The sequence below is a fragment of the Passer montanus genome, unplaced genomic scaffold (genome assembly GCF_014805655.1).
Source record: "Passer montanus isolate IOZ18808 unplaced genomic scaffold, ASM1480565v1 scaffold29, whole genome shotgun sequence".
NCBI lineage: Eukaryota > Metazoa > Chordata > Aves > Passeriformes > Passeridae > Passer > Passer montanus.
This window is the reverse complement of record NW_024367596.1, coordinates 8,757,093-8,783,866: the sequence shown is the minus strand read 5'-3', so window position 1 is coordinate 8,783,866 and position 26,774 is coordinate 8,757,093. Positions and strand designations below refer to the sequence as shown.

The window sequence follows — 26,774 nt, the reverse complement described above, 5'->3', positions numbered from 1 at the left end:
TCCGGGGCAGTGTGGCGTTAAATAAACACACAGAGTGACACTGGTGGGACAGGCGTGCTCGTGGACTGGGGGTGCCTGTGCCGTGTGGGCAGGGCTGGGGGTGCTGCCCACTGCTCCCATCCCCTGGCCATGGCCCCTGGCAGCCACCCAGCATATCCAGTGCTTTATTGACCAGAAACAGCAGCCAAAGATACAGCAGTGTCCATGTGCCTGTGCTGCCAGGCAGGCTGGCATCGCCCAGCCCGGCTGCGCCGCTCTGCCCCACCTGGGCAGGGCTGGTGCATGGACAGGAGGGGCTAGCATGGGGAATGCCAGGGAGGGCACCGTGCAGGGGAGGCTTCTGGCATGGGGCAGCCCCTTGGAGCCACTGGAGTCCTTCCCCTGCCTTGACTGACTGGGATGGATGTGGTAGGGCTGGGTGAAGGGTTTGGGCTGGGTGGACAGAAAAGGGGGTACAGGGGTGCCCTTGTTCCTCCATGGGGAGTGACAACACCTCACTGCACAGGGCAGTGGATGGGAGGGGCATGGGCAGGAGGCATCTGCCCAACCCAAGTGTTTCTGCTGCCTACACCCCTGTGGAAGGTGTCTGCCTTTGGGGTAACACCCTGTGACACCCGAGGGTGCCCCCTTTACCTGGAGAATAGGAAAGGAGATGGGAAGTTGGGGAGTGGGCACAAAGTGTCATTTAGGCAGGGGAGGGGATGGAGGGTCCCAGCCTGCTGGAGGGGGATCAGCCTCACCACACTGAGCACTTGTGCACTGGGTTCATGGGCGAGTTCTTGGGGCAGTGGAAGACCCGTCCAAACTCCTCAAACTGTGAGACACTGCCCAGGACCCTGCCGGGAGAGGGAAGGACCTCAGAGCTTGGTACCCCCTGTCCCCTGCACTGCTGCCTCACACCCCACTCACAGCACGTGCTCACCCCAGCAGAACCCCACCCCTGCCCCATGGATATCACCCAAAATCTGCTGGCACCAGCACTCCAAAGGGTGCTCATCCCACTGTGCACAGCACTGACAGCTGTGGGGAAGGCTGGCACCCACCAAGCCCCCAGTCCCCCCATTTTGGGAGCAGCCAGTACCTGTAGTGCTCCGGGGCGTGCTTGTCTGTCAGCACCTGCAGGTAGATGGACTGGGATCTCCGCTTGATGCACCAGTTCTGCAGGGGAAAAAGGTTCCATGGACAAGCCACACGGGGCAGCCTGGATCCTGGCAACCACCAGGACACCATGGCCCTTCTGGCTGCTGGGGACTGAGGGCAGTGATGCCCTGATGGAATTTGTTATTGTAGGGTCTCCCAGGAGCCTGTGTACATGGTCTAAGTGGGCTGGGAGAACGTGGAATCATGTTTGCTGTTGTAGGATCTCGGGTTGACTGTAAGCTGCCTGGCTGCAGAATTTCCTAGAATTTTGGGATCCAGTGTATTGGTCACTGTGGAGCCTCTGAAAGCCATGAGGGACACATTAATTTATTATTGTAGGGTCCACAGGAACAACAGGACAGTGTGGGGTGCTCATTCAGGACTCTATACCCAAGCCCAGGACCTGCTGATGCAGCCGAGCCCAGCTCCTGGCCATTGGCCCTGGGTCTCCCAAGGCTCTCTCCCCATCCCTTTGGGCTGCTGGCCCCACACAAGGTGACCCTCCTGCCCCAACAGCTGTTACATGTGAGGAGCACAGGGGCTCACCTGGGCAAAGGCGATGAAGAAGAGCTGGTCGTGTGTGTATTTCATGTGGTGCAGGGGGTGCTCGGGGCCGTGCTCCCTCACCCACTTCTGGTAGGCCTGGAGAACAAGGGGTGCCCTCAGCATGGCCTGGCTACTCCCCAGACCCACCCTGGACCCACCCCCAAGGCCCCAGCCACCAGCAATTAGGATTGTGCTCAGTCCTGGCTGCAGGGACTGAGGAGGGTTTGGGGCGTCTCCTCCTACTCAACAGGGATGGCACAAGCAGCTGCCCATGGCTGTGACACCCAGGGTGGGGGGACACTTACGTAGTAGGCCAGTTTGAGCCCCCCCATGTCAGCGATGTTCTCCCCCAGTGTGTGTTTGCCATTCACCTGTCAAGAGAGGAGAAATGACAGCAGGAACAGAGGTGTCCCCATCCCCATGCTGCAGCCAATGCCCTGAGGAATTTCCAAGCTAAGGTGTGATGAATTGTTGGGTCTCAGGGCTGGGCAGGGCAGCGTCAGTTCTGCAGGCACCCAGCCCTAAGTGATGGGGCAGCAGGGACCCCACCGTGGGGCAGCTGTGCTGGGTGAGAGGGGGTCTCACCCTCTGGTTGTAGACAGTGAAGTTGTCGTAGAGGTTGACGATGCACTGCGCCTTCTTCAGGAACTTGCTGTACGACCGCTCCGTCCACCAGTGCACCAGGTTCCCGTGCCGGTCGTACTGTCCCCCTGCCAAGGCAACCGCCACCTCCAGGAGTCACAAGGGACCCAGACGTCCTGCCTGGCTGCCTCAGCCCATCCTCACATCCGGGCAGGATATAGGAGGGACACTCACCCCAGTCATCGTAGCCATGGGTCAGCTCGTGCCCAATGATGGTGCCAATCCCACCATAGTTCAGTGACCTGTTGGGTGGGGAACAGGGTGAGAGGGTGGAGAGCACGCTGCTGGCAGGGATGGGGGTGGCCCCATGACATGGCAACCCCCCAGCCATCCCCCAGCCCCACACTCACTGCGGGAACTCGGGGTCGTAGAGTGTGGGCTGCAGGATGCCAGCAGGGAACACTGAGGACACAGGAGAGCATTGTTGGGTGTCACCCTGCCCTGTACCCACCCACAGCATCACCCAGCACCACGGGACCCTGGGCCTTGTCCCCACCCCGCCTGGGGGCGGATCGGGGGCGGGCAGTGCTTACCCATCTGGTTCTTGTTGGGCAGGTAGTAGGCGTTCAGTGCCTGGGGAGGCAGCAGCCACCTGCAAGGACAGACAGCAGTGCTGGGCTGCACAGCACCGAGGGACATGGAAGTGCCATCCCTCTGCACAGCTGGGGAACAGGGGGGGCACTCCTGGCATCCCTGTGCCCTTCTGCCTACAGCCTGTAGGCTGTGTCCGGGCATGGGGACAGGGGACACTGGTGGCACCATGCTGGCCCCTCCATGTCCCCCCAGGGCAAGGGGATACCCACGCGGATTTATCCACCTCCTGCCGGATCTTCTTCACTGAGAGCCTGATGCTGAAGGCGATGCTGTTGAGGATGTTCTTGAAGTAGGTCTTCTCATCCACCTCAAACTGGGGGGGCACAGCTACATCAGGGGAGATGCCAGCCCCAAGAGTGCAGAGGGCAGGCCTCTGGTGTCCTCCCACCCCTCTGAGCCTTGGTGACTGTGGATGTGTCACAAGTGTGTTCTCATGTCCCATGCTGTGTGTCCACAGGGGCAGCTGCTCCTCTGTCAGCTCCATGAGGTCCCTGGACCACACCAGCACCCCCAGCCCTTGCCAAGGATGGGGCTGAGCTCTGGGAGCTGCAGTGTGGGGAAGGAGACACCAGCCCAGACCCCAGGGACTGTATGGCACTGCTGGTGTGAGGCACCCTGCCAGCAGTGAGCACTGTGAGCACCAGGAGGGGGCTTGTTTTGGGGGGGCACCTCCACAGAGCCTGATGCAGATGTGGGGATCATCTTCCCCCACTATGTGCCCATGTCCTCACATGTTCCTGGGCTATCCCTTGCCTCATATTCCTTGTCGATGGCCTCTGGCTTCAGCAGGAAATCAGGGTACCCAATCATCACCATCATGTACCGGAGCTGTGGGCAAAATCAGTGGTGGGTTCAGGCCCCTATCCCATGTGCCTCTGCTCTGGTCATGGGGCCAAAGACAGGAGCGCATGCTAGGGGCCACTACCTTGGCCCTGGCTGCTCTCCGTGTCTCCTCATCCATCCAGTCCAGCTCATCCAGGCGCTGGTCGAGGATGTATTTGATGTCCTCCACCAGCTGCTGCACCTATGGTGGGTCACATGGTGCTGGCATGGCATCTCCACCCTCCATCACCAGCCAGACAGCCCTTGGTGGGGGCAGTAGGCACTTTGGCAAGGTGATGGGAGATCGTGGTGGCTTCCTGCCCACAGGCAGCATCACCTACCTTGGCTTTGCTGGCAGAGGAGAAGTGCTCCTCAACGAAGAGAGCTCCCAGGGCCATGCCAAAGTGCTTGTTGGCCTGGCTCAGGCAGATCTTCCCCGGCTCCAGCTGCTTCTCGTTGCCCTCCATCTCCTTGGAGAGCTCGTGGATGGCGTCGCGGAAGGGCGTGGAGAGGTGCTCGCTCAGCACCACCACGATGCGCCACAGCATGTAGTTGTGAAGGATCCTGTGACAGGGACGGGAGCGGCCTCAGCATGTCCCCAGGCACAGGGGAGGGTGGCAGCATGCGCCAGGATGGGGACACTCTGCTCAGGGACACATTGGGGAAACACTGGGGGCCAAAGGTTGGTGGGGGCACAGGGACATTCTGGCACCATGTCCCTCCCTGATGTGCCATGAGTCTGGTGACTCTGGCAGGAGTGGCTCAGCAGGTGTCCAGGCACGACCAGGATGCTGTGGTGCTCACAACAGCGCCTTTTCCCACAAGCTTTCCCAGATTTTCTGTGCCCAGCCTGGCCTTCCCCCACCAGGAGAAGGGTGATGGGGGGAGGTTCCAGGCACAACTGTCCTGTGCCCCCTGCCAGGCTGGGAAAGGTGCCAGGGGCACAGGGGTGCCAGCCCCCCTCACCTGCTGGGTGTCACACGGATGAGGTTGGACACCTTGTGCATGTAGTCGGTGGCCAGCAGCACTACCTCCTCCTCCTCCGAGAAGTTGTCATGGAAGATGCGGTCCAGCAAGCGCTTCCACTTGAGCTGCCAGGGCAGGCACTGTCAGGGGGCATGGGGACCCCCACTCCATGCCACCCTGGAGGGGAACCCCCTCCACGCTTTCCAGCCTCCCACTAGAGGAGTGCATTATCCTCAAGTGGATTTAACTGGGATAGTGGTGGGCATTGAGGGCATGGAGCAGGGGGACAGGGACAAGTGTGGGGCACAGGCAGATGGGGACAGGCTGACAGGCTGGCACCAGGGGTGCTCACCGTGGGAGTGATGCGCTGCAGCTCGGCCAGGGTCACTTTGTGGTACATGCTGCCAACATCCCTGCGCGCGTCGTCGTACTCGGACACCGTGATCTGCACAGGGTGGGCACGGCTGTCACCATCCCTCTGCCCGCCTTGAGGGTGACACAGGGATAGCACACTGGGATGGGGCATGTGACTGGGCAACAGGGCAGCTCTAATGTGGGTACTGACCCACATCCTTCCCACTCCCTGCCTCAGGAGCCCTCTGCTGCCAGTGGGACCTTGAGGGCTGGGCAGAAGGTCCCAAGGAACTGGGTTATCTGAGGAATGGGTACACATGCCCCTCCAAGGTCCAGACTAATGCCCCCAAGACCTGTGTATGGACTCTACAAGGGCCCAGAGTGGCCTCACAAGGACTAGATGTGGGGCTGGAGTGGTTGCCCCAAGGGCTAGGTCTGGGGGTTCTCAGGATGTGGGACTGGGTGCCTGAAGCTCTGCTGTGGGGTCCTCAAGAGGATGAGATCCCCAAGTTCTAGGTCTGAAGGTCCCCAAGGGCTGGGAGTGGAAGATCCCATGGAGGGATTGGAATGAGATTGCTCAGAAGCAGACATGGATGTCCCCAAAAATCTGTGACTGGGATGTCCAAGGCTGGACAAGGGCACCCCAAGGTTCGTGGCATGTATCCCTCTCACATTGGCGAGGTGCTGCTCCAGCTGCAGGATCTCCTGGGCTTTCTGCTCCACGTGCTCAGCCCCCAGGAGGCTGAGCAGTCGCTCCATGAACACTCGGTATGCAGCCAGGATCTGTTCAGAGGGAAGGGATGCTCAGGGCCATCCCCCACTGTCCCCTGGCACCCCAGTCCCCGGCACTGGTGGCAGTGGGGTGCCCTCTGTCTGCCAGCCATGCTGCCTGCTGGTCCCTCTCCTGGTGTCCCCACGGCATCGTTGTGCCCCCTCACCTTCTCGCTCTCCTCATCCTGCCCCAGGTAGAGGGTCCGTTCGGGCAGGGTCAGCCCGTCCTGGTCGATCTGGGCAAGAGAGGGGCACTGGGTGAGCAGAAGGAGGGCGCTGTGCTGAGCCCGCCCCCCCTCACCTTCCCCGTGCCGCTGAGTGGCCCTGGTGTCCCCTGGAGCCGAAGGATGGCAGTGCGCTGGAGCAGCCCCAGGAACGGGCACGTTGCCAGGATGGGGACACTCTGCTCAGGGACACAGGGGGCCATGGCTGGTGGGGGCACGGGGACAGACTGGCACCATGTCCCTCCCTGATGTGTGATGAGTCTGGTGACCTCTGGCACGAGTGGCTCAGCAGGTGTCCAGGCACGACCAGGTGCTGTGGGCAGCTGCGGCAGGCAGCATGCAACAGGCTGGGAGTGCTGGGCAGAGAGCAGGACCCTGCTCCACAGCCTGACTGACACACAGGCTGCCTCATTGCCTGCCCTGTGCTGCCACCACTCTCTGCCCCATCTCTGCTCCCTGGTGTCCCCCAGCTGCCCCATGGCCAGCCCCACTGCTGTGCTGCAGCCTGCATGGCGAGCTGCATGGACACCCTCGCTCGCTCTTCACACACTGCCCTGCTGGGCTGTAACCACAGGCACAGCCTCGGAGCCGTGCACACACCTGGGCACACTGCACATACGTGCACACTCACACACACACACACACAAGCACACAGGTAACTCGCGCCTCTGGACACACAGCCATGGATGCTCCCATCCCTATACGGGCACCAGCCATGTCACCCCTGCTCTATGCACACACACACACACACAAAAGAAACCCCAAAAAACATGCCCCCTGTCTTCTCTCTGGCTCAGCTCCCCAAAACTCACTTCAGCATCTCCCCTCCACTCACACTGCCGCAGCACTGCCTGCACAGACACAGCCACCTCCAGCCTTCCTCCCCTTGTCCCTCATCACCCTTGCCCCCTTTGCAGGTGCTGAAACCTGCAGCCCCCATTGACACCCAACCCCCTGTCCCCTCACTCCCCTCGCACACCCAGCCCCAACCACACCCCCCGACACCCCAAGCCCTGACCCTTAGCCCTGGCTGTCACACCCATCTCCCCCCACGCCCACGGTCCCCGCTCAGCCCGCCCACCCTTTCCCTGTGGCAGACGCTCCCTCTAGTGTTACACACGCGCGGCCCGGAGCCGGCAGCGAGCCGCCCCGGCCCTGCACACCCACTCACACTCACATCCCCCTGCCCCACCATCTCACAGGGAACCGGGCTGCTCGTCTCCTCCACTGTGTCCCCCCACTGCCCTCGCCATCACCATCACCTCGTCCCCACCACGCCACCACCGTGTGCACCCCTGCCCACCCTTTCCCTGCTATTCCCACCTCCATGCCCATCACCAAGCCCACCACGGCATCCCCGCAGTGCCATTGCTGTGCTCCCACCATGCCCACCAAGACACTTGGCCAGCCAGGTAAAGCACACCTGTACTCTGGTGGTATCTCAGGGTGACTGACATGGTCTGGCAGGGGCTGGAAAGACTGAGAAAGCCATGGGAAAATGCCCTGGCACACTACTGGGGGCTTGGTGGCATCTCCCTGCCTCTGCTGGGGCTTGGCCCCTGTGTGCAGGTGGCAGCCACGGTGCCAAGGTGAGGGGCTTGGCTACCAGCACTCTGCAGTCCCTGGTGCCCTGCTGGGCTGTCCTCAGCACCCAGGCAGGTGGCGCTGCCTCACTCAGTGCATCCCTCTGGCCCTGTCCCCAGCCCTGTCCTGGAGGTGCCACCCTCAGCCCAGGGTAGCCTGACACAGGGGTCCCATGCTGGAAAGCCAGGAGGGTCCCCAAGGACAGGAGGGTCCCCAAGGACAGGAGGGGTCCCCAGCCCCGCCACCTGCTATAGCCAAGCCCAGACACTGCACAGGCACTCAGCGCCTCTGCAACAAGGACAGTGACATCAGGCAGGTGCCAGCGGCACTGCTGGGTGGCAGGGGCAGGGGGCAGCCGCAGGGGCACGGTGCCCTCACCCGGATGACGTAGCGGGAAGTGTTCCTCTCGTCCAGGCTGACGGTGAGGGAGAAGAGCACGGCAGCACTGTAGACACCCTGTGTCTTGTAGAGCAGCTCGTTGATGTCCCTGCGGTCCGGAGGGGCATCCCAGCCACCGCACTCCCCGATGACCTCCAGCATGGGCCGGGGGCCGAGCCGATCGATCTCAGCCCGGTCCAGGCACGAGCGGAAAAACTCCTTGACCTTCCTCTCTGCCGAGGCGCGGGCGCGGCGCCGCACGGGCCGGCTCAGCAGCGCCCGCAGCTTGGCCTCGTTCTGCTTGGCGATGGCCCCGATGGTGCCGTACACCAGCTTGTCCTCAGGGATGCCGTGTCGCCGGAGCCAGCCGCCACAGGCGAAGGAGTAGAAGTCCTGACAAGGGTCGATGGTAGCATCCATGTTGGCACTTAGGAAGCGGGACGCCCGCAGGAAGGCCTTCTTCTCCTGGCACCCCTCCAGGCAGTAGCTATCCCCTTCGGTCGCCAGGTACTTGAGGACCAACATGCACGTCAAGATGACGCAGAGCCCCGCAGCAAAGACCAGCCCTGAGAGCAGGCAGACCTCCCGGCGGCTCCAGCGTGGCAGCCCCCCACGGCGCTTCTTGGCCCCCGCGCCCAGCTGGAGGGCAAAGCCGTTGGGCAGCGTCCCGCTCTGGTACTTGCTCACGTACTTCACCTCCTGAAACTCATCATAGTGTGCCGTCAATGAGTAGGTCTTCTCCATGGCCGGGGATGGGGCTCCTGCCAGCAGCACTGGTGCAGGGGGCTCAGGGCAGGGGGAGCGCAGGCTCAGGCAGCCCGCAGTTCATGCCGGAGCCGTGCCTGCCACGGGGAAGTGCTGATGTCCGGGTGAGTAAGGAAGCTCCTGGAAAAGGCAGAGGAGATGGATAAGGGGGGGTTGGGAGGAGCAAGGGCGGAGGGGTTGCTTCTTGTCGTCATTGCTGCCTCTATATCCATCCCCATGTGTGCCCCACTGCTAGCACTGAGATTGTCCATAGTGCCAGGAGCTTGGTGCCACCTCTACCCCATGGCTGTCCCCTCTGCCAGTTCCTTTGGCTACAGGACACCTGCATGATGGCACGTTTCAGTCACTGGCACAGCTATCTCACACCCTCCACACCCACACAGTGCTCCAGCCAGAGCACCCATGGTGGGTGAATGTTTAAGGTGTTCCAGTGAACCCAAACTCAGCTCCATGAGAACCCTTCCCAGCCAGGGGGAGCACAGGGCTGCCAGTCTCTCTGGGTGAGGTATGGATGGGGTGAGCAGCTTGGGGAAGAGGGGCTTTGGGGAGATTTGCGAGGGAAGCCGTGGGGTTGGGGTGCTGTGGGCTGGGCCAGGTCGTGTGGCCCCACGCTGGGCTGCACGGGTGGTGCTGCGCCGTGGCGGGTGGTGTTGCATTGTGCTGTGTGGGGTGGTGCTGCGCCGTGTTGCATTGCATTGTGTCAAATTGTGGCGTGGTGCGTGATGTGTGAACAAAGTTAATTCCAGTCTGGGGGGAGCCCTGCACCCCGCGGACACATCACAGCATTCCCCCACAACCACCACCATCCACCAACCCCTCTCCAGTGTGCACGACAGGCAGGGGTGTCTGCCAGGGTGACATGCTGGGGAGGAGGGGGTCTGCCCACGGGGAAAGGAGGGTGGGGACATACATGGGTTGGGGGGGGGGGGTCAAAAGAAGACCCCGCTTCTTGCTTGGTGCAGAATGGTATCTGGATTTGCAGGTGGGGGAGGACGGGTTGGGGACAAAAAGCTGCTCGGGAGGTGGCCAGTATCCCCACAGCGGGGCTCCCCCGCGCCCCCGTTCCTTCTGCAACTTGGGCAAAGTTGTGCCCCGGCGCAGCAGCCCGGCAGTGCCCGTGCCAGGGAGCCGCTGCCGACGGAAAGTTAGCGGGGACGGCAGCCGGCACGGCAAAGCGTGGGGGGGCAGGGGGCTGCCCAGGAAGCTCGAGGGACGCTGCTCAGTACCTGCCCGAGATGCTCAGGGGATGCTCGGGGGTTCCCGGGGGATGCTGCCCGCGGTGCTCGGAGGATGCTGCCTGCCCAGTATGTTCGGGAAGGTGCTTGCCGCGATGGTAGGGAAATGCTCGGGAGGTGCTAGGGAGATGCCGGCCGGGATAATGCCTTTGGTGCTCGGGGCCATGCTCGAGGGTTGCTCGAGGGATGCTCGGGAAGTGCTCCCCAGGATGATGCCCGGGATATTCCGGGGATGCTCGGGGAGTGCTAGGCGGCAGGCACGGGAACTGCTCCCCGGGCTGCTCGCGGGGTGCTCACCGAGGTACTCGAGGGATGCTGGGGGGATGCTCTTCGCTCTGCTGCCCGGGAAGTACGCGGCTGCTCGGCGGTCGCTCGTCGCTTGCTCACCGAGATACTTGGAGGATGCTCCCGGGATGCTGGAGCGACGCTGCCGGGGTGCTCGGGGACGCTGTTCGGGATGCTCGGGGGGCCCTGGGGGTGCTCACCGGCTCTCTCGGGGGGTGTCAGGAGGCTGCCGGAGACTGGCCGACCCCGCGCCGCCCGTCCGGCTGCGCGCTCCGCTCCGCGCCCCGCGCCGCGGCTGGCGGAGCGGCGGGGCCGGAGGGAGGCGGCGGGGCGGGGAGGGGGTGGTGTCTCCAGCCCGGCTCTCCCGCAGGCCAGGCTCCATTAACGAGATTATTATGCAAAAGAAGCAGCCCTGTGCCACCCGCCAGCCTTACCTCATCCTCGCCGGCGCGGAGGTGGGGCAGGGGTGTCCCTGGGCCCCTTTACCCCGGGAGGGCTGGCACAGGGCTGGCAGTACCAGTCCGCCTGGCACCCCCCGTCCGGGGACACCACCCCCCGGCAGCCGGCCACCCGGGAGGGGCACGGGGGGCACGGCCGACGGCCTGTGCCAGGAGCATCCCGGCACCCCCACCCTCCCTGCTGGGAACCCCGCGGGGCCCGGCCCGGCCCGGACCCCTTCTGCCAGAGTGGGTGCAAGGGGACAGGACTGTGGGTGGGCAGCAGACAGAGCCTGAAAGGCTCCGGGTGAGACGGTGGGCACGGGGGTGGCAGGGGTGGCACGAGGAGGAAGCCGTGCATTCGAACACACACGCAAAGGTCCGGGAATATTAAACTGCATTGCAGATAAATCCCCAACATAAATATCGTGAGCTGCTCTGCCACGGGGGGGCCCAGCAAGGAGATTTACAGCCCAGCAATTCCCACGGTGGCCCCCTGCAGTGCCTGGGTACTCTGGCCCCCCTCGGCCATCCTGCCTGTGGTGCTCAGGGGTGCCCTGCCACCCTCCCTCTCCCATGCCAGCACATCCCTGGGTGCTCAGAGGGGGCTCTGGGTCTCCTGGGTGCTGGGGAGGGACAGCACAGGTGCTGTGCCGTGGCATGGGGCCCTGCTTGTCATGGCACAGGTGGCTCGGTGATGTGGGACCTGCTGTCTTGTCCTGTGGGTACTGTGGGCTGGCCCCAGCCTCAGCTCTTGGTGCCTGGGGCTGCTGAGGCTGCTCTTTCCTGTGCTGGGGTGCTGGGCATGGCCCAGGCACAGTGCCTTCTACAGCAGCCAGACCCAGCAGCACCTGCACAGGCAGTGACACACATGTACATCATGTGTACATCCACACACACTGACACGCACCAGACACACACTCTGTGCCTTCACACGCATTCTCACACTCAAGCACTCACTGCCATCCACGCGTACCCTGGCACACTAAACACAAGCTCAGGTGTTGCAGCTCAGCTCTCATGGGGCACATGCCAAGGCACAGAGAATCATGAATCCCATGGGAGAGACACCTCAGGCTCAGGCATTAGCCAGGTATCACCAACCCCAGTGGGATGCAAGGGCATCCAGTCAGGCTGCTTCACGGGTGGGCACAAGGAATCCACCCTGCAGCTCATGAGGCTGCTGGCTGGAAGATAGGGGCATGGGACTCCCCGTGCCTGCACTCACCCAGCCCTGAGACACACTTGGTACCTTGGTTGGAGCATGATGGATGCACGTGGGGGGCGGGGAGGGCCTGGTGTTATTAACAGCCCTGGGTATTGCTCCAACAGGGCTGTAAAAATTAAAGGCGTGTGGATATAAAATAATGGATAAATCTGAGCTGGCCGCAGAGCGCTGCGGAGTCCCGCAGGTGTTGGCATCTCAAAAAATCAGGGTACAGCAGGTGTGGGATGGGCACCTGTGGGTGAATATGGGGTATCAGTAGTGCCTGCACCCTCTTCCAAATGTTGACTTTCCCAAAAAAAGTCCGCTGAGTACCCTGAGAGGCTGCGCAGGCAGTGCAAACCTGTGGAACTGGTACTGCGAGGCGAGCAGCTGCTGCTGGAGCTGGAATGGAAGAAAAGAGTTTACCCCCTTGCAGACCGGGCTGGGGAACAGGACACCTGCTTCTGGAGGCCCAAACACTGCCCAGCCCACCCACATCCAACAGCAGGATCCGTGCCACGGGGTCAACACACCCAGAGATCACCAGGTGGGTGTGAGCATCCCGTGGCCCGGCGCTCATCATCACCCAGCCCGCCCGCCCCACTCCGCCCTGCCCATCCCGCGGGCCACCCCGCCGGCATCCTCATTTTCCCCAAGATTAGCCGCGGCGCGGGAGCCTCCGCGCATCGCCAGCAGGTGACAAATAAGATTTTTCCACTCTCCCGAGCACCCGGCATGGGTCTGTCATTGAAAATGCAAAGCAGCGCGGTACCAACCTCCGCCATCCGCTCTCACCTCTGTCAGCCTCTCGGTGCTGAGCACCCAGCCAGATGAGCCCCCCACCATCAGCGCTAGACCCCCGCTCTGCCCGCTGTGCTCCCGCGGCAGTGCTGGGGCGCAGCACGGTGCCTTCACGCCCAATAAAATAGGGCAGGCTGCCGGGGGGTTCTTAGAGGGGTGCCAGTTTGGGAGTGTCAGCCTGGGGGGGCAGCACGGCCTCATGGTCTCCTTTTAGTGCACCCACATGGAGATTTGCACCAGCGAGGGGTTGTCTCTTATAGGAAACACCTGGGCCAAGACTTGCCTGTTTAGGGTGGGCATCACCCCACAAGTCCCACCCCAAGGAGGCCCATCCCCAGCACCCAAGGCGGGAGTACGAGTGCTCCGCCCCACAGCTGGGTACATCCAACCACTACCACAACCCTCACCCGTGGACTCACCTTTCCCAAACCCCACAGTCGTCGTCGTCCCCCCCTCCCCCTCAAAACCCCTCGGTTTCCCCCAGCTCCAAACCTGGCATCCCATTACTGCCGTGCCCCAGCTCAGAGCAAGGCACTCCCCCAGCAGCCCCCAGCCCCACTCCCCCCGCCGCCGCGTCTCCCCTCCGCTATTGTCAGAGGGTTGCCTCTGCCTCTGTCTGCGAAATTAATTCGGAGGTGGAGAGGGAGAATTATGTAAAGTGTGGTTATTCTGGAGCGGCGGGGGAAGCGCGGCTGATGGCAAAGTGCCTTTTTGTGTGTTTAATATGCATTTTTTTCCAGCGGTGCATTTTCAGGCGGGTAATTTGCTGTCTTTTCAGACCCCGATCAGTATCATTTCTCCGGCAATGACAGCTTTTATTTGCACTGAAATGAATGCTGCAAAATTTCCAAGAAATAGCCGAGGCCCTGTTGGCTGCCCACCCCCGCAGGGCCGGGGCATGGGCACCCACCCCTGCAGCCCCCTGCCCACGGCCCCGCTTGGCAGCAGAGCCCTGGGGTTCTGGGCACATGCACGTGCCAGTTTGCACACCCCGAGTGCACAAGGCTCCCCATTCCTGGAGCCCTGTGTGCACATCAGGGTGTCACACCTAGGGGTGGGTATATACACCCACACCAACATGTGTGCACATACAGACACCCCTTGTGTACAGCCCCCAGCACAGCATCCCCTCCCATGTGCACATGCACACACACTCTCCTCGTTTATGCGTATCCCTGCCTGAACATCTACACACATACACACACACATCCCTCCTTGTGTGCTGGTGGGCCCCCTCCCCACTTTGTATGCCCCCCCAGACCCTGGCATAGCACCCCTGATCCAGAGCACCAGGAGGGTTTGGGGGTCCCCCATTCACCGTGCTCTACCCCAGCACAGCCCCGCGCTCGGGGAAATCAAGGCAGAGGGGGCAGGCACACACGGGTGCTCTCTGTACAGTCCATTCCCTCTGGGCACAGACAGCAATGGGTGGGAGTCTGGAGGCGATGCAGGGGTGTGAATGCAGCTGTTTGTCTGCACCTCTGGCTGTTGGGAAAGAGGAAAATGCTGTTTGTGTAGGTGTGTGCCGCGTGGGCGCTGCGTGCCAGAGCCGGTTTGCGGGAGCCGCGCTGCGGGCGTGCGGCGCTGCCTCTGCTGCGTTACACACCTGGCTGTGCATGTGCCCGTGTCAGCCCCTGCTCGTGCCACGGCGGCTGTGACAGCGTGTCTGCAGTGGTGCCATGGGCACACGTGTCCACGTCCGTGCTGAGTGGGACAGCAGCCCTGGATGAGCCCAGGCACACGCGGCCCAGGTGTGACACAAACGGTGTCACAGAGTGCTCGTGCTCATGCTCACCCCTACAATGCTGTGGGGTGCTGCATGGTGCTGAGCCTGGAGTCCCATGCAGCCCTAGCCCCAGAATCTCACCTGCAGAGGTGCTGGTGCCTGGCATGGCCAAGGTTAACTCTGCTGGAGCCCATGGGCACAGTGAGGGGAAGCTTTAATTTAATGAAGTGTGAGGCTTTTTATGGGCTTTTAATTACGTGGTGATAATTAACATTATAGGCCTCCGGGTCCCGCTGGTGCCAGGCTGTCCTGTGCCAGCTTCCGACTGTTTGTAAATAAATCCCGTGGGATGCGTGGTGCTCGCCCCAGGGCACCAGCTCCTGCAGCAGAGAGCAAAGCCAGCCCCAGCCCCTCCTCCCCAGCCAGGGCACAATCCACTGCAAAATGTGGGTCTCCACCATTTTTGCCCCCAGCTGCACCCAACCACCTGGGTTTTGTCAGCCCTCTGCCTGACCAGAGCTGCCAGCCAGCAGTGCCAGGTTTGGTGAGAGCAGGCACAGGCAGCAGTGCCACACTTGTCACCCTGCTGGAGCTCAGCCTGGCTGGGAGCACCCCCGTGCTGGGGCTAATAGGAAGCAATCCATCAGGCAGCACTGGGCACACTGCCCACCCGCCAGGCACCCGATGGATTTATTGTCGAGCACCCAGGCAATTTCCTGCCCTCCTCTAATCAATAAGGGAGGGCAGGGGGCAAGGCCAGCTTCCCCCTGCAGGTCATGATGTGTGTGGGAAAATAAAAATGCCCAAAGAAACAGGTCAGGAGACCCAGGTGTGTGGGTAAGGACCCCACCACAAATAACTTCCAAATTTCCTGCCAGCACCAGGGGATCAGCAGCCATAGTGGTGGGGGGGACTACAGATAAAAGCATCTGGATAGCCCCCATCCAACAGCACTGGGGGTACGGAGCAAGATCCAGGGTGCCATACGCTGCAGCCATTAGGGCCAGCACCCGACTGCTTCCCCCACCCACCTAGCCTCACACAGGGAGCCCAGGCCTCCTGGCTCCCCTCCCCCACCCTTTCCCATTTAATTTTTCCTAATGAAAGGCAGGAGGATGGCGGGGAGCTGGGGCACCAAGGTCGAGGCTGCCTTTAATCAATCCCCGCTGCTGGCTGGGTGCCCGGAGGAGCTGGCGGAGGAGAGGACGGGGGCTGCGGCAGGGGAGGAAGTACAGAGGGGGTTGCAGAGTGCAACGAAGGGGCTCCCAGCAGACAACTGGGGCACCCAGTGCCTGCCTCCCCCAGGACCCTGCTATGCCCTCCTCCAAAGAAAAGGCACCGTGAATGCACCGTGCTGCCCGTCCAGACCCAGAGCTGTGCCAGGATCCTGCTAGGGCAGCTTTAATCCTCTGCAGGAGACATCCCCAAAAATCAAACCCCCTCCCTGCACCCACCTCTCACTGTGGGGTACCCTCTTTGTCCACCAGGATGGAAACACTGGGGCCATCCTCAGGCTGCTAAAGGCACTGGGCAAAGGAGGGTGCAGGGAGCTGAGGGGGACCTGGGGGTCACCTAGAGCTGGGTGCTGGTGACAGCACTCACCCCGTGCACCAGCACGGTGGGGCCCAGCCCGCGGGTGAGCAGCTCCAGCTGGTGCAGGTACAGCGGGTAGAGGCTGGTGTCGGCCGGCGGCCGCGGCAAGTACAGGAAGCGCACGGCCGGCGCGGGGCTCTGCTCCAGGACCAGTTTGTTGGCAGCACACACGTACTCATCTGACACTAGGGTGGTGTTGGTCGGGAAGTTCACAACCCCTTCCTCCTCTTCCTCTTCTGGCCCTCCTGGAGGTCCCTGGCAGGTTTGCCAGTGCAGGCGGGTGATGGCATCCCACGGCACCAGCTGGATCTGGGCCTGGATGCGCAGGTCCTTGAGGAGCTGGCGCAGCTTCTCCTCCTGGGCATGGGGCATGGTGCCTGCCTCCACGCAGAGGAAGAGGCGCAGGCGGGCGCGTCGCCAGGCCCGTGCCATGTTGAGGACACAGGCCATCTGCAGCAGGAACAGGCTGCAGGTGTCGGCGTAGCGGGCGCTGTCGGGCCGCAGCAGGTTGACGGGCCAGACGTGGATGGTGGGCGGGGGGCTGGCGGCCCGCCGCAGCTCCCAGGCCTTGTCCAGGCTCTCCAGCTGCCGGGCCAGCAGCACATTGCGGAGCATCTTCAGGGCATCAGCCACAATGCCCACGTACTCCCGGGCTGACAGCTGTTTGGGAGTGGTGGGTGCCCGCAGCGGGGGGAAGCCCAGGGGGATCTCCTCACGGGCGCTGGTGAAGGCGGGGTGCCGGGCTAGACCATCCTGCGGTGCCTCGTCGTCGTAGAAACCCAGCACCAGGGTGTTGGGGCGCATCCCACCTGCCAGAGAGAGCACATCAGCCCAGCTGAGCAGAGGCAGAGGGTTCCACCAGCCCTCCTGGCACTGCAGGCATCAACAAGCCACAGCTTGACTTCGGCATTGCTCACCCTGCCAGTTTCAGACCCCTCAGGATCACACCCAGATAGCTCCAAGACCTGACTCGATTTTTGCACTGCCCACTCAATACCTCTCCCACTTGGCTTTGGGACTGCCCACACTGGGTGCTTCCAAATCCCTCAGAAAATCTCATCTGGGTGTCTTTGAGCCCCTCAATACTGACAACAATGATGCTTCCAAACCCCAAAAATGCCTACAGCTCGTCCCAGATGCTTCCAAGAGCAAACTTTGCTCTGGCATCGACCATCCAGGTTCCTCCAAACCCCTTGGCACTTCTCAACCCACAGGGACAGCAGGATGGACCCTCACTCATGTCCAGACCAGGCACCACTTACCAAGGCCAGAGGTGAAGAGGAGCTGCCGGACACCGTGCCGTACCGAGGGTGCAAGGGTGAGGCTGACAAAGGCCTTGACATTCAGTTTGTCCACCAAGCTGAGCCACGAGTCCTGCTGGGGCTGCAGCGGATCCGAGGGCAGCATGTCTGGGTGGGGGACAAAAGCAGCATCAGTGGGACAGATATCTCATACTGGGGCTAACCCTGGTGTCCACCCCTGCTGCAAAACCCTGTGCCCACCCCATCACCTGTGAGATGGAGAGAGGGATGTAGGTGCTTACAGAGAGAGATATAAAAGTGTACACAAATATGTAAAAAAAACCAAGGCAGCCCCATCCCCACTCCCCAATTTCAGGCCATTAGTCACCACAGCAACAGCAGGGAAGGGGGAACAGAGCCTGTGCATCAGCCATGTCATGTGCCAGGGAGAGCACATGTGTGCAAAACAACACAGATGAGATTGCAAACACCCACAAGACCCCTGGACACACAGCAGCAGGCATGAGGTGAGCACGGACACATGCACACACGTGTGCAAGGCTGTGCCAAGTGTGTGCCCATGTGTGTGCTGGGTGTGTACAGGCACTAACCTGGCTGGGACAAGCCTCATGTGCATGCCAACACTCACACATACAGGAGTCCTACACACATGCACGTGTAGGGACAGACACTCGTGCACACGCATGTATAAGTGCGTGTGTCCCTCACAGCAGCCAAGCCCAATGTTGCCACACATGTGCCCAAAATATGCTGACATTCCCCAGCCATCAGCTGGTCAGCAGTGTCAACCCAAGAAGCCCAGGAGTCCTCTGGCACCACAGTAAAGTGCAGAAGCCATTAGCACAGGAGACAGTGCAGATCCTCACCCAAGTCCTGCAGCTCCACATGGCCCAGGACGTAGAGGCCACTCTTCTTGAGGTCATTGACAAAGTCGATGAGGCGGGCGCTGCCTCGCGGGTTCTGCACCATCAGCAGCATCTGCGGGCGCCAGAACTTGACATGGTCCTTCCGCACATCCAGCATCAGCAGGTACTTCCGCACCTGGAGGATGGAGGGAGGGAGGGAAACAGGTGAGGAACCCTTTTTGTTTCACCAAACCACCCCCTGGGGATGCCAGTCCTGAGGACATGCTGCCCAGGACACAGCTGAGCTGCCACGGGGACACCAGCTTTCCACTCCATAAGGGGACAACAGGAGGACAGCACTTGCCTGATGAAAGATGAGGGCCTGGCTGATGTAGCCCCAGGTGCTGCTGGGTGAGAGGTAGTGAAGGGCAAGGAGGAGGAGGAGGAGGAAGCCCAGGCTTGCCGAGGCCGACACAGGGCTGATGAGGAACATCATGACGCAGCAGCCGGCGATGCCCAGCAGGCACGTGTGCCAGGTGAAGTACCGGAAAGTGGGCCTGCAGCAGGGAGGAGGGGACACCTGCCATCATGTGGTGCCCATGCTGCCTGTGGGGAGGGCACAGCAAGGGGAGCTGTGCCAAACAGCCACACCACCCACCCCCAGTGATTCCGCTGTGCCAGCCCAGGGCATGTCTCCTCCATGTGCCTGGAGGAGAAGTTATGGAGGGGAGATGGTATCTCCCAGGGCAGTGGGCAGCCTGTTGCTGCCAGCCCTGGGCAAACAGGGCAATGATGGCCATGGGGCTGGCACTGTCCTGGAACACCCAGGTAGTGCATGGCAGCACTGCCAGCCACGGTGCCTGCTCATTCTGGTGCAGGGAGGCAGAGGCGGGGAGGCGAGAAGCTGTTATTTTCTCTAATTGCTGTTTTTCCTGAAAGGTAATTAAAATCCTTTTCCGCTGTGCTTGATGCAGACCTCAGTGAGGGGAGGGGGGAGGCATCACATGTGGCGTGGGTGAGGGTCCTGTTGCTACCCATGCCAGCAGGCTCCCCCCAGGCACTGATCCTGCCCCATTCCCTGCCAAGCCAAGGAAGCAGCTGGGCAGGGGCCAAGCCACAGCCTGGCACAGGCTGCAGCTTTCCTTTGGGAATGGAACCTCTGGGGGACTCCCAAGCAGTGCCACCCAGCCCTACTTGTGCAACACCTCTGTCCACCTGGGGGACTCCCCCTGCTCTGGAGTCAGCATCCTGCACTGAGAGCAGTGGGCATCACCCAGGAGGGAGATCAGGCTCCCCCTGCACCCCAGATTTGGGCAGGGGTGCAGGTACTCTGCCTCACACCAGAGTACCCCACACCCTGCAGCACAGGCTGGACCTGCCTGCTACACATACTCCTTCTTCCTGGAAGATATTTTCTCCTCCTCCCACCAGAATCCTCCTTCCTCCCTCCCCCTTCCCCGTTAGTTTAATTAGCGCTAATGGAAAGTGGGCTCCATCACTGCTTGGCAAACTGCCCGGGGGAAGCCGGCCGGGCCCAGGCTATAAATTACCCTGGAAAGCCTCAGGGGAGGGGGCGGGTGGTACCCAGTGGTGCTGGATTTATCCGTACCCACTCAGCAAAGCAGTGCCAGTGCACGAGAACTGTGCCAAGCCAGTGCCATTCCAGGACCTGTCCCCTTCTCTCTCCCCGGGGACAGGGGTGTCTTTGTCCCTCTAATGCCCAGGAGAGGGGCATTCAGCATCTCTGCCCACCACCTCATCATAAATCTCAGGCACAGGGGTGGCAGGGGAATCACAGATAGAAGAATGGAGGGATGGGTGCCTGCCAAGCATCTCAGCATGTCTCTCTCTCATGTGGTAGTGGGTACCTGAAGTTGGGGGCCGAGGCCCATTCCAGTGCCAGGCAGGCCAGGTTGACAGTGGCATAAACCAGAAGGAAGAAGATTGTCACGACACTTGCAATGGTGTTGAGCTTCCCAGAAAAGAGCACAACCTGCAGAGAGCACAGGGTGAATGCACACCCTGGGATGGCACGTCAGGCATGTGCCCAAGCCATCCCTGCCCACTGGGGGTGTATCCCAGGGGTATGATGGGTAAGGGTACAGACTGGAATCCCCTTCCCTTTTTGTGATTTATCCTTAATTTATGGGATACCTCCCACCTCAGGGAGGGAAGGGCACAACTGCAGGAGGACACCCAGGGCAGGGGGGCTGGGAGAGGAATTCCACAGGGCAGGGGGATGTGCCAGGCTCCACAACACCCAGCCCAGGTGACAACCAACCTCCACCCACCGAGGCCCAGAAAGAAGCATCGCTGACAAACTCACCTGCACCACCAGCCAGGAGAGGATCACTGCCATCACTGGGTTCCCACTGGCAGATGTCTTCTTGGCCAGTGAAAGTGCCCGCCCTGCAAGGCAGAGCAGGGAGGCTGGGCTGGGACACCCCAGGAGGCAGCCACAGGTTCAACCACCAGCCAGGAGTCCCATCCCCACCCTGAGTGCTGGGGTGGGGGCAAATTCCAGGACATGCAGGTGACCCAAATGGGCACACACCAACCCACAAACCATCACCTCCACACCAAGAAGGGAGTTCCCTGGTGTCAGGGCTGGTCCCCAGCAGGGACAACCTGCTGAGTGGGCTCCAACAAGTGCCAGTGCATTCTGGGCACTCACCAAAGAGATCATCCCGGGCCAGAGCATATAGGATGCGGGATGCCCCGATGAGGTTGCTCATGGCTGCAGAGAGAGTGGCAGCATAGATGCCCACAGTGACCAGCGGTGGGAAGATACTGATGTCACGCAAGAAGCCGTAGTCTTTCTGCAGGAGGGTCCTGGAGAGTGACACAGACACACTGGCATCTGCCTTGCGCCAGGCCAGCATGCCCTGGCAGCAGGCACACCCTGGCATGCAGAGAGGTGGCCATACCTGTTGCAGGTGGCACACATGAGGAAAGCCAGCAGGTTGTAGACGAGGTAGGTGAAGAGCACAGCAGAGATGGTGCCCCGTGGGATGGAGTAGCTCGGGCGCTTCAGGTCCCCTGTGGGCAGGAGCAGGCAGCATTAGTGCCCACAGGCACAGCACACCCCTGATCTCTGCCAGTTCCTGTTCCTGGTGCCACCCTGCCAGGCACCTCCCGTCCGTACCTGACATGTTGGAGCCTGCCATGATGCCAGTGCAGCCGTTGAACATCACTGCAAAGACGGAGCTGAAGCTCATCATCTGCCCAGTGGTGTAGTCCACCCTATACTCACCTGCAGGACAAACGGGCAGGGGCTGTGACAGGCTGTCCAGGGCGGCACAGCCCCACCACAGGCCCTCTCCCCTATGTCCCCACACACAAGCTACAGGAGAAACCACCCCACAGCACCTGCTTTGTGCCCACAAGCTGCCCCCACCCCTGAGCAAGCCCCATGTGATGTGGCAGTGCCAGTGGGCACGGCAGGCAGGGTGGGAGAAGCCTCTCCTCACCGCCCAGGTTGTCTCGCAGGGTGCTGAGGGAGAAGCCGGTGAAGAAGCCATTATCAGTCTCAGTGCCATTGGCGTTGGGCAGGCGGATGGGCACCTTCAGGGGCCGTGTGGCAAAGAAGCTGACGAGGATGGTGCCCAGGACAGCTGCAACGATGAGGAAGATGAGGAAGGTGGCCTTGGCGTAGATGGAGGCACCGACGAGGCACACGAGGAGGCAGAGTGCCAGCAGCACAGTGCCGTAGAGCAGCTCGTACCAGTAGCTCTGGGGCAGGACGTGGACACCTGTGCCCGCTTCTTGCCCTGGGCAGAGACAAGTCAGGATCAGCAAAGCTCGGAGGGGGCGTCTCTGGGAGCTGAGAGCTACTAGCATTGTGCCAGGCATGATGGGCACCAACTCACTGGCCAGAGGGCTGGGTGAGCCATGGCTGGCTCCCCTGGGCATGATGCTTGGCATGCCTGGCACAGCGCTAGTGCTGCTCAGGTAAGGGACACCTGCTGTCCCCTGCCACCACGCAGGGCGGTACTCACCAGGCGGGATCCCAAAGCTGTCCACCACTGCCTCCACCAGCCCCAGCACATAGAGGGCACTGCCACACACATTGGCCAGAAAAAACATGATCCCGATGCTGCCCCCAAACTCCGGGCCCAAGGCACGGCTGATCATATCTTGCTTGAGTCAAGGGAAGATGTCAGCAGCACAAACCACCATCAGATGCTCCCACCCCTCTCTCCCAGGCCAACAGGGTCCCAGCCACAGCATGGCACCCCAAGGCCACTGGGTAGTCACCCAATTTTGTCCCACATGCTCTGTCCCAGCAGCACCCACAGCAAAGGATACAGTAGGCTCCTCCAGCATCCAGTGCCCCGTTGGTGGCAATGGCACACACAGACAGCACCGTCATGCCAATGATGAAGTATGCCACTGCAAACATGGCCAGGGCCTGGTACAATCCAGCATGACCCACCACGAACCCTGCCGAGGACAGGAGAGGCCAGCGTGCCCATTAGCTGAGCATGGACAGAGTCCCTGGGCACTGCCACCACACAGACCTCACCCCACTGAGGCATGTGCCCACTCCCATCCCTGTGCCCACAGCTCCCCCCAGGACCTGCCAGCCCCCTCTGTTCCAGGATGAAGATGCTTCCACCTCCCACCCACAGCAGCACACACCAGTGTCTCCCGCCCTCAGGGTATCTCCATTTTCCACCCATGTCTGGCCCAGGTGTGTCCAAAAACCAAACAAACAGGGAAGGGGCTCTGGTGCTGGGACCCCTGTGCCCTGCTGCCACTCTTGTTCCCCAGAGCGGGGAGTCAGGAGCTCTCCACAGGGATCCCGTTGCTGCCCCGCTTGCCTACAGCGCAGCAGGAAGTAGAGGCAGCCCGGGTGTCCCTGCCAGGCACCGCTCCCAGCGGGGTGGGTGGATGGGTGTTCCCGCAGAGGGAGCCCAGAGCCCCCCCGGCCGTGCCCGGGTGAGGGCAGCGATGCCGGCTGGCGGCAGCGCGGGCAGGAAGGGGATGCGGCGGCTGAGGGCGATGCCCTATCGCGGCCACAGGCCAGGCCGCGGCTGTGCCCGCGGCAGAGCACGGGGGGTGACCGGGGCACCGGCACCGCAAGGAGCCCTTGGGGCTTTGAGGGCACCCGCTGCGGTCCCCAGAGAGCCGGAGGGCACCCGAGTGCCACATGTAAGGGTGGGTGGGGGTGTTGGTGGAAATAAAGGGATGCCCCAAAAGCACCGCGGGCCTGAGCAGGAGGGGCTGCTAACCCAGGAGATCTGGGGAGCGTGTGAGGTGTGGGGGAAGCGGGAGCTGACAGGGAGAGCCTTGGCCCCCCAGAGCAGGAAAGTTCCTCTTCCTGGCAGCTTTCCTTCCCCTCCACCCGACACTCCCCTACAGCCCCGCGGTCCCCGGGGTAACACAGCCCCGGGCGGGGGGCCAGGCCAGGCAGGGAGAGGCCGGTGCCGCTCTGGGGCTGGGGAGTCAGAGCCTCTATGAAGTCTCCAAGCAGGGGAGAGGGAAAGGGGTGAATGATGACAGGGGAGCGCCGTGCCCCCATCCTGGGGGATCTCCCAGACAGGGGAATGGTCTCAAGCCCCCCCACGGCCCGGTGGGGCCCCCCGGGCACGCAGCCAACTCCCGCCCCGGGCTTTCCGTGGGCGGAAAGCGAAAGAGGAAAAGCTTTTCCCGTCCCCGGACCAAGAGCAAACACTGCCCACCCCCACCTGCCCAGGGCCACGCTGGGGCACCCATTCCTTCAGGGCCCCCAAAAGGCTGCCAGCTGCCCCGGCCCGTGCCCATCCTGCCCCCCTGTCCCAGTAACAGACTCATAACCAAACTGGGGGCAGACTGGGAAACAACGTGTGCCCTTTGCACACACACAGAGGGGCAGCTGAGTATCCGCTGGGGGACACCAGGGTTCTGCCCTTGGGACACGGAATGGGATGCAGGAGAGAACTGAGGTGCTGGAGCCTGCCACTGGAGGATGCCCGAGGAGCAGTCGGGTCCCAGCACTAGGGGACAGGTGGGCATGAAGGCACTGGAATCCCGTTTAGGGAAGGCACGGGAAAGACACAGAATTCCACTCGTGGAACACCAGGGTTTTGAACTAGCGTCCCTTACGCAGGTCCCTAAGGTCCTAACTGGGTTTCTGCAGTGCAGGTTCCTGTCGCTGGGTCCTGAGACCCGAGCCCCCAGCCTAGTGGGGTCAGGTGGGGACACAGCACTGGGACCCCAGCCCGGGCCGGAACTGAGCAGGCAGGGGAAAGGCACGGGGGCCCGAGACTGAGGGCACTGGGGAGCACTGGAGGGGAGCACTGGGACTGCAGCACAGACGGAGGCCCAGGAGAGGGCACTGGGAGGGCACTGGCGACCCAGACTGGGTGGCTCGGGGCTCCAGAGGCGGGGGCCCCGGGATTAGACGGGGGCCGAGCTGGGGGCACCAGGCGGAGCTGGTGACTCTCGAGGGGCCCCGGGCCGCGGCCGGGAGCGGGGGATGCCCCGGGGGCGGCGGCACTCACCGAGGCGCAGGAAGAGAACGACGCTAAACATGGAGAGCAGCGTGGGCACCACAACGCCCAGGAATGTGGGCAGCTTGCGGGGGGCGGCGGCGGCCCGGCCGCGCTCCCGGCCCCGCTCCTCCTCGGCCGAGCCGCCGCACAGGCGGTACGTGAGCAGCGCGCTGCGCTCCGAGCTCGCCAGCCCACCCTGCACTCTGGCCCCGCCCCCAGCCCCCCGCTCTTGTCACGGCCCCTGTCCCAAAATGCTCTCCCACAGCACCCCCAGCCCCACCCCAGCACCCCACAGTGACTTCCTCCCCAGCCCGAGTCACTCTACACCCACTGCCCTCCGCCCTTCCGGGGGCTCCCCGCTCTAGTACCCGGCACTGCCCCCCACTCGCCTCCTCCGAACTCGCCCCACTCCTCTCGCACCCCAAAACCCGCCCCTGCGTCGCCACGCGCCCCCTGTCCCCGACCCCCCAAGGCCAGCACCTGATCCCGACTCGTGTAGCCCCGGGCACCCCCGGAGCTCCGGTGCAGCCCCCGCCGATGTCCGCTCCCCCGCCCCGCGGCGCTGCCGGCCGGGCTCGGCTGCCCGCGCCAATTACCGGACAATTGGGGCACCGGGGGCAGCGTCCCCCCCTGCCCGCTGCCAGGGCTGGGATCTGCCCGGGCCCCGGGGTCCCACTGCCGCCGCCGCCCGGGGCGGCCGAGCGCCTCGCCAATTAGGTTAATGGGGTTGGCACCGGCACCGGGAGCGGGGGGCACGGTGCGGCCGGGGGCGAGCACCGCTCCGGCCTCGAGCACCCGCTCTGCGGTCAGCAGAGCGATCGGACCCCCGCGTGTCACCGCTGCGGGGGGATCCGTGCGGGACACGGGAGAGCGCTCCCCTGCGTGCCGCGGCGCCGTGTCCCCCCACTCGGCCCCGCCGTCCCCCGTGGGGCGAGGCACGGCGTGCCCCCGCGGCCGAGGTGGGAGCCCGCGCGGCCGGGGCTTTCATCTGCGGCGGGCCTGTCGCCGTGCCAGCCGCGGGCAGCCCGTGCCTTTGATGTGCCACTGAGGCGGCATTGTCCGCGCCCCGCTGGCACCATCGCGGCCGGGAGGAGCGGGGGAGCGCGGGCACGGAGCCGCTCCTGCCCTTAATGGGGACGGGCACCCCCCGGACTCGAAGTGGGGATGGGGACACGGGCACCTGCTGCACTTACGGGGGGTGTGGGTACCCTCTAGGGAGTACAGAGGTTTGAGCACGGACACCCCATGTTCCCCAGCAGACATGAGGGCACGGACACCCCCTACCCCTAGCAAAGACAGAGGGCACCCATCTTTCCCCTGAACAAAGATGGGCACCCCACAAATGGACATAGGACCCAGAAACCCCAGTTCCTTTTACAGAGACAGAGGTAGGGGCACGGGCATCTGCTGCACCCCGAAGAAGTGATGGAGATGCAGCTGCACTCTTTCACCAAAGGAGCTGAGGCTGGGCTCGTGGGCACAGGAGGGGGGCAACTAGGGCAAGGCAGTGGCACCCCAAAACCTGGTGCCAGCGACCAGCCGAGCGGCAGGCACGTAGCAGACTGCCCAGCTGAGCTGGTGAGTGCAGACCTCCCATCCCTGGAGCCAAAGCTGTCCCCATCCCGGGCACGCTGCTGAAGAAGAGAACAAGCAAGAAGGACAGCAGGTGACACGGTGCCACCTGCCCCTTGCCGGGTCACGTCCTCCTTCCTGCACCCCAGGCAGGACAGGGCGCAGTGCGATCTGTCAGCCGGGGTTGGGCTGGCACGGAGAGCGGGGACCCCCCGCCCCGGACACCCCCGCCTCTTCTTCCCCCGCCTTGTCCGCTCCCGGAGCGCTGCCCGCCTTTGAAACCTCCGGCGGGGCTCCCACGCCCAGCCCGGGCCCCCCGCGCCCGCAGCCGCCGGTGCGTTCCCACCCGCCCGGGGCCCGCAGGAGGGAGGGTGGCGCGGCCAGGGCTTGGCGTGAAAATGATCAAGGGCCGCGGGCAGCGCCGGAGCGCAGCGCCCGTCTGATGCTGCCCGCCCGGAGGCCTCGTCGAACAAAGGCGGCATTGAGGCCCCGGCTGCGCCCCCCCCGCGCCCCCCGCCCCGAGCTGGCATCTTGGCGCGACATTAATGA

The 26,774-nt window shown here is 62.8% G+C and overlaps 2 protein-coding genes across 2 annotated transcripts; both read right to left on the bottom strand.

Moving 5' to 3' along the window:
- Positions 1–81: 81 nt before the first annotated feature.
- Positions 82–10,806, bottom strand: ECEL1 (endothelin converting enzyme like 1). Its single transcript, XM_039713603.1, has 18 exons — positions 10,319–10,806; positions 8,022–8,906; positions 6,003–6,071; positions 5,737–5,847; positions 5,063–5,155; positions 4,711–4,835; positions 4,086–4,308; positions 3,848–3,946; positions 3,676–3,750; positions 3,132–3,235; positions 2,862–2,920; positions 2,679–2,730; positions 2,503–2,570; positions 2,272–2,396; positions 1,992–2,057; positions 1,687–1,782; positions 1,082–1,158; positions 82–836 (listed from the first exon to the last, which is right to left on the bottom strand). Exons 2-18 carry the CDS (start codon positions 8,763–8,765, stop codon positions 737–739), a joined length of 2,286 nt encoding a protein of 761 aa, XP_039569537.1. The 5' UTR covers positions 8,766–8,906; positions 10,319–10,806; the 3' UTR covers positions 82–736.
- Positions 10,807–14,950: 4,144 nt separating this feature from the next.
- SLC12A9 (solute carrier family 12 member 9) lies at positions 14,951–26,707 on the bottom strand. Its single transcript, XM_039713764.1, has 15 exons — positions 26,572–26,707; positions 25,250–25,453; positions 24,663–24,881; positions 22,486–22,620; positions 22,176–22,313; positions 21,648–21,947; positions 21,323–21,430; positions 21,105–21,216; positions 20,852–21,009; positions 20,504–20,586; positions 20,046–20,170; positions 18,542–18,734; positions 18,199–18,373; positions 17,333–17,479; positions 14,951–16,879 (listed from the first exon to the last, which is right to left on the bottom strand). Exons 1-15 carry the CDS (start codon positions 26,705–26,707, stop codon positions 16,050–16,052), a joined length of 3,063 nt encoding a protein of 1,020 aa, XP_039569698.1. The 3' UTR covers positions 14,951–16,049.
- Between the last annotated feature and the right edge of the window lie 67 nt (positions 26,708–26,774).

Coding starts and splice junctions, on each gene's coding strand:
- ECEL1 (XM_039713603.1), bottom strand. CDS start 8,765: ATGGAGAAGACCTACTCATTGACGGCACACTATGATGAGTTTCAGGAG. Junction 3,947..4,085: donor CCTCTGCCAGCAAAGCCAAG/GTAGGTGATGCT, acceptor GACCCACCATAG/GTGCAGCAGCTGGTGGAGGA. Junction 1,783..1,991: donor GGCTCAAACTGGCCTACTAC/GTAAGTGTCCCC, acceptor CTTGTTCTCCAG/GCCTACCAGAAGTGGGTGAG.
- SLC12A9 (XM_039713764.1), bottom strand. CDS start 26,707: ATGCCGCCTTTGTTCGACGAGGCCTCCGGGCGGGCAGCATCAGACGGG. Junction 21,431..21,647: donor CCTGCGAGACAACCTGGGCG/GTGAGGAGAGGC, acceptor TTTGTCCTGCAG/GTGAGTATAGGGTGGACTAC. Junction 16,880..17,332: donor CCTCTTCACCTCTGGCCTTG/GTAAGTGGTGCC, acceptor TCTCTCTGGCAG/GTGGGATGCGCCCCAACACC.